At 56.8% G+C, this 4,353-nt stretch overlaps 1 protein-coding gene across 1 annotated transcript in view; it reads right to left on the reverse strand.

Annotated features, from left to right (window-relative positions):
• Positions 1-663: 663 nt before the first annotated feature.
• The window catches only part of LOC107094249, a 12,535-nt gene continuing 8,845 nt past the window's right edge, over positions 664-4,353 (reverse strand). Inside the window, exons 3-5 of the mRNA XM_015389765.1 lie at positions 3,333-4,200; positions 2,554-3,225; positions 664-743 (exon numbers count right to left, since the gene is read on the reverse strand). Of these exons, the coding sequence (XP_015245251.1) occupies positions 681-743; positions 2,554-3,225; positions 3,333-4,200 (1,603 nt within the window). The 3' untranslated portion in view covers positions 664-680. The remainder of the gene's footprint in view (positions 744-2,553; positions 3,226-3,332; positions 4,201-4,353) is intronic.

Raw genomic sequence — 4,353 nt, forward strand, 5'->3', positions numbered from 1 at the left:
GGAGGCTAGTAGGAGACTAGAAGGAGACTAGAAGGAGGCTAGAAGGAGGCTAGTAGGAGACTAGAAGGAGGCTAGTAGGAGACTAGAAGGAGACTAGAAGGAGGCTAGAAGGAGGCTAGTAGGAGACTAGAAGGAGACTAGAAGAGACTAGAAGGAGACTAGAAGGAGGCTAGAAGGAGGCTAGTAGGAGACTAGAAGGAGGCTAGTAGGAGACTAGAAGGAGACTAGAAGGAGGCTAGAAGGAGGCTAGTAGGAGACTAGAAGGAGGCTAGTAGGAGACTAGAAGGAGGCTAGAAGGAGGCTAGAAGGAGGCTAGAAGGAGACTAGTCGTTCCATTGGACTGAACCATCCGTTCTACTATTGATCAGAACATCATCTAGAACCCCCCCCCCCACACTGGTTCTGCCCAGCAGGATAAAGAACAAACCAGAGGTTCTGCAGAACCTGAGGAGTTTCTGAAACCTGCTGAAGCCTAGAGAACCAGAGGTGGAACCATGGAACCAAGTTCTGTTCTGCTGTTTGATTCCAGTTCTACTGGATCTGAACGCTTAGAACCAGAACATCTGCAGCGGAGCAGAACCCGATACGAGCAGCGGTTCTGTCTTCAGAGAATGTTCTCCTGAAGACGGAACCAGTAGAACTCTGCTGGGTTCTAATGGATGATGGAACACCTGGACCGTTTAGATGAATCTCACCTTTCCTGGACGAGGGTTCAGCTTCCCGTGTTCCTTCTCTTTGGTCAGCTGCAGACAGAGAAACATCATCATCATCATCATCATCATCGTCATCATCATCATTGTCATCATCATCGTCATCATCATCGTCATCATCATCGTCATCATCATCATCATCATCATCATCAGAACATCTGCCATCAGAGAGGAACTGAGACCAACATGGGATCAGATTTGTTCTGGTCAGAGTCTCCGGGATCCTGTGACTCTGAGTCGGATCATGTTTCGGACCGCGGCGCGTCACGTATCGACTCTCACTGCTCTGACCTCAGCTGGCCTACAGGCGCCACGCCACCTACTGACCACAGGAAGGAGCTGCAGCCCCTGCTTCCTCCTCCTGCAGGCGCCTCTGGGCTCCTGCTGTCTCTGCGTGCAGCAGAACCGGGCCGTCCATCAGAATCCATCCTGATTTGGCCTTCAGGTAGAAAAGCCTGAATGGAGCTGATGACTGACAGACAATAGAGGAGTTAGTCACATTCCTGCGTTTCACGGGAGAACGCGTCAGTCACAACAACCCAAGGCAAACCGCGGCCCACAGAACCAAAGCTGGACTGGTTCTGCTGCATTTCTGCAGCTGGTGCTGCTTTCCAGCAGAGAGATGAAGAAGCTGGTCTCCAGGAGGGACGGCGGAGATCACGGCTTGATCGACCCCACCTTCCTCCCTGCAGCCAGAAACGCTGCCGGCTGATCGTCAGGGCATCGCCCGGCCTTCTGCCCATTGGAGCTGATGGGAGACGAACCGGGAGAAGGCAGGAGGGGGGAGGGGGGGAGGGTGCGGCTGCAGCAGGAACAGACAGATAGCTGCTGAGGGTGTGGACATTTCTGACAATATTTACCAAAGACGTTCTGCATTAATCCAACAGCTGCTTCACATTCTGATCCGGGCCTCCTGCCAGAACCTGCTGCCTCACACATAACACCACTTCCTGCTTCTCTGGATCCGAGTCTTTATTTCACTGCAGAACCGGCAGATTAGAGGAAAGTTCCTCCAGTTAATCTGAAGGTTTCTGCAGGAACTCTTCTCATTTCCTGTAGTTTCCACAGATGGAGGCAAAAACACTGAAGCACAAACATCTGATGTTCTTCTAAAACTAGAACCATCTGGACCAGGCTTGCTCCTGCAGCGGCCCGGCCCGACCCGGCCCGACCCGACCCGACCCGACCCGACCCAACCCGGCCCGACCATCGATCCCTGCAGGCCTCACAGCTCTGTTCTCCACAGAGGTTCTAATTTCAACTTGTTTTACAAGAAGCTTCCCTGCAGAGGAACCGACATGCGACTGATGGAACCTAAACCCTTTCAGCTGATTTCATGGCTTACTCAGATAAGCCATGAAATCAGCTCATGATGATGTCATCACAGAACCAGGAGGCTCAGGATTCAACACGCCGTCGGTTCTATCGGGTTCTAATTCGTCCTAATGGACGGATCATCAGAGAAGAAGCAGAACCTCCTGAGACCAGAGAACCGTTTCTGCTCAGTGGATCCAGTCTGCTCTCTGGTCCGGTTCTGTTCCCCCCGGGCTGAACCATCAGTCAGGTGATCATTAGCGCCGTTGCGTCGGAACGCGCCTCATCACCCTGCTGAATAAAATCATTTTGGACGGATCAGTGGCCCCGGGGCCCGAAGGCGAACATGTGCAGACGTGGAGCCACATGCAGACACACCTTCTGCTGCTTAATTACATCCAAGACATTCAGAATCTTGGAACCAGTTTTTATTTCTGTTGAACCTCCATAAAGGATAAATGAGCAGGTTCACCTGCGGCGTCACCAGAGCCCCCCCGTCCCCCGTCCCCCGCCATGTTGGCGTACTCACATAGGCGTCTGGGAAGGCGCGGTATTTGGACATCAGGCTGCAGTCTGGTTCATCTTGCTGGATTTGGGGCCCCGCCAGCAGGCTGTTGAAGCGGGGGCCGTTATGGACGCCATTAAACTGGGGCCCTCCCTGAATGCTACCCAAGGGGGCCCCTCCCTGTAGGCCGTTGAATGGAGGCGTCTGTGACGGCCCCTCGTAGCTGAGGCTCCTCTGCAGGACCCCTGGCCCCTGGCTGAACGGGAGGGGCTCCGAGATGGCGAGGGGCCGGTGCAGGTCGATGGAGGTGGTGGGGCTGAGCAGGCGAGTGGGGCTGGTGGTGGTGGGGGAGCCGAGGTTTAGGCTGGGCCCCCGGCTGATCCTAGAGGAACCAGAGTCCCCGGCTCCGTTCAGGGAACCCGACGAGTTCACCAGGAAGGAGAGACGCTCCAGACGGGACCCTGATGGGTTCCCACTGGGCCCCGTGTCACCGGGGTCCCTGCTTCTCACAGCAGGGGACCCCGTCTCCGGCAGGGAACTGGTGCGGAACAGGGGCCGATGGACGTTCCCGTTTTCCAGCTTCTGGTCCGAGGATGTGGAGCGGTACGCTCCGAAGAGGACGCTGCTGTCGAGGCGGGAGCTGGTGGTGGGAGACGGGGGAGCTCCGCTTCCGTTGGGCAGCGAGGAGTTCTGCTCCTGAGGAAGGAAGAGAAGGAGGAGTCAGAGAGAACAGAAGCTAAGGGGGACCAGACCAGGAACCTCAGAGATCCAGAACCAGAGCTGCTGCTCCTCAGATCAGGTACCTGGTTCTTCTTCATCAGCTCCAGCGGCGGCCGGCTGTCTCTGGCCACGTTCCTCTTCAGGCCCAGCTCAGCTGGCAGCGTGTACTGAGGGTTCTGGGGCTCCTCTGTCCTCAGTGGGGAGGGGGTCGGGTCGGGGAGGTGGGGGCTCACAGCATCCTCCTTGATGGGGGGCAGGGAGGACACCAGGACGGGAGGAGCAGCTCGTAGGCCGGGGCCCCTGGGCCTCTGAGAGGGTCCCATGCTCTTCAGGGTGTCCACCAGGCTGTCCATGTCGTTTAAGGGGGAGTCCACGTCGGGGGAGGATGGGGGGGTGAGGGGGGGTGCAGAATCAGAGACCAGGTCCACCAGGGTGGCGGTGAAGACTCCGCTGAAGCTGCTGTCTTCGTCTTCTGGGCTGCAGGAGGACGCAGGGAGCTGCTGCAGCTCCTGCTCAGACATTCTCCACTCTGTCTCTCCTTTCAGCCGTTCCTCCCCTCCACCTGCACCTGGCCCCTCCTCCTCCTCTAGCAGGCCCCGCCCACTTTCCTCTGCTCCCAACGGGCTCAGATACACAGAGGAGGAGGGGCTGAGATGAGAGTCTGGCTCATCTTCAGGCAGAGGAGAGGAGGAGTCAGGGAGGGAGGTCCTGCTGGACCTGAACGGCGTTACTCCCTGAAAACGGTTCTTCCATCGGTACTCGGGTTCTGGATCAGGAGAACTGGACCTGCAGGTGGTTTCTGTGGTCACCAGAGAAACTTTGTGGAAGCGGGGTTTGGGTTCCTCCTCTCTGGGAGCAGACGGGTTCTTCAGGGTCAGCTTGGTGCTCAGGCTGCTGAGGCCCGAACTCATCATGTGGTCCGGTTCTGGTTCTGCTGCTGGAGGCTGGAAGCTGCAGAACAACAGAGACAGAAGGTGATGAGGCAGCGGTCACATGATCACAGGAGGTTCTACGGGCTGAGGGAGGAGGTTCTAATGCCCGAGGGAGGAGGTTCTAATGGCTGAGGGAGGAGGTTCTAATGGCTGAGGGAGGAGGTTCTAATGG

This window comes from Cyprinodon variegatus, unplaced genomic scaffold, assembly GCF_000732505.1.
Source record: "Cyprinodon variegatus isolate N-32 unplaced genomic scaffold, C_variegatus-1.0 Scaffold472, whole genome shotgun sequence".
Classification (NCBI taxonomy): Eukaryota; Metazoa; Chordata; class Actinopteri; order Cyprinodontiformes; family Cyprinodontidae; genus Cyprinodon; species Cyprinodon variegatus.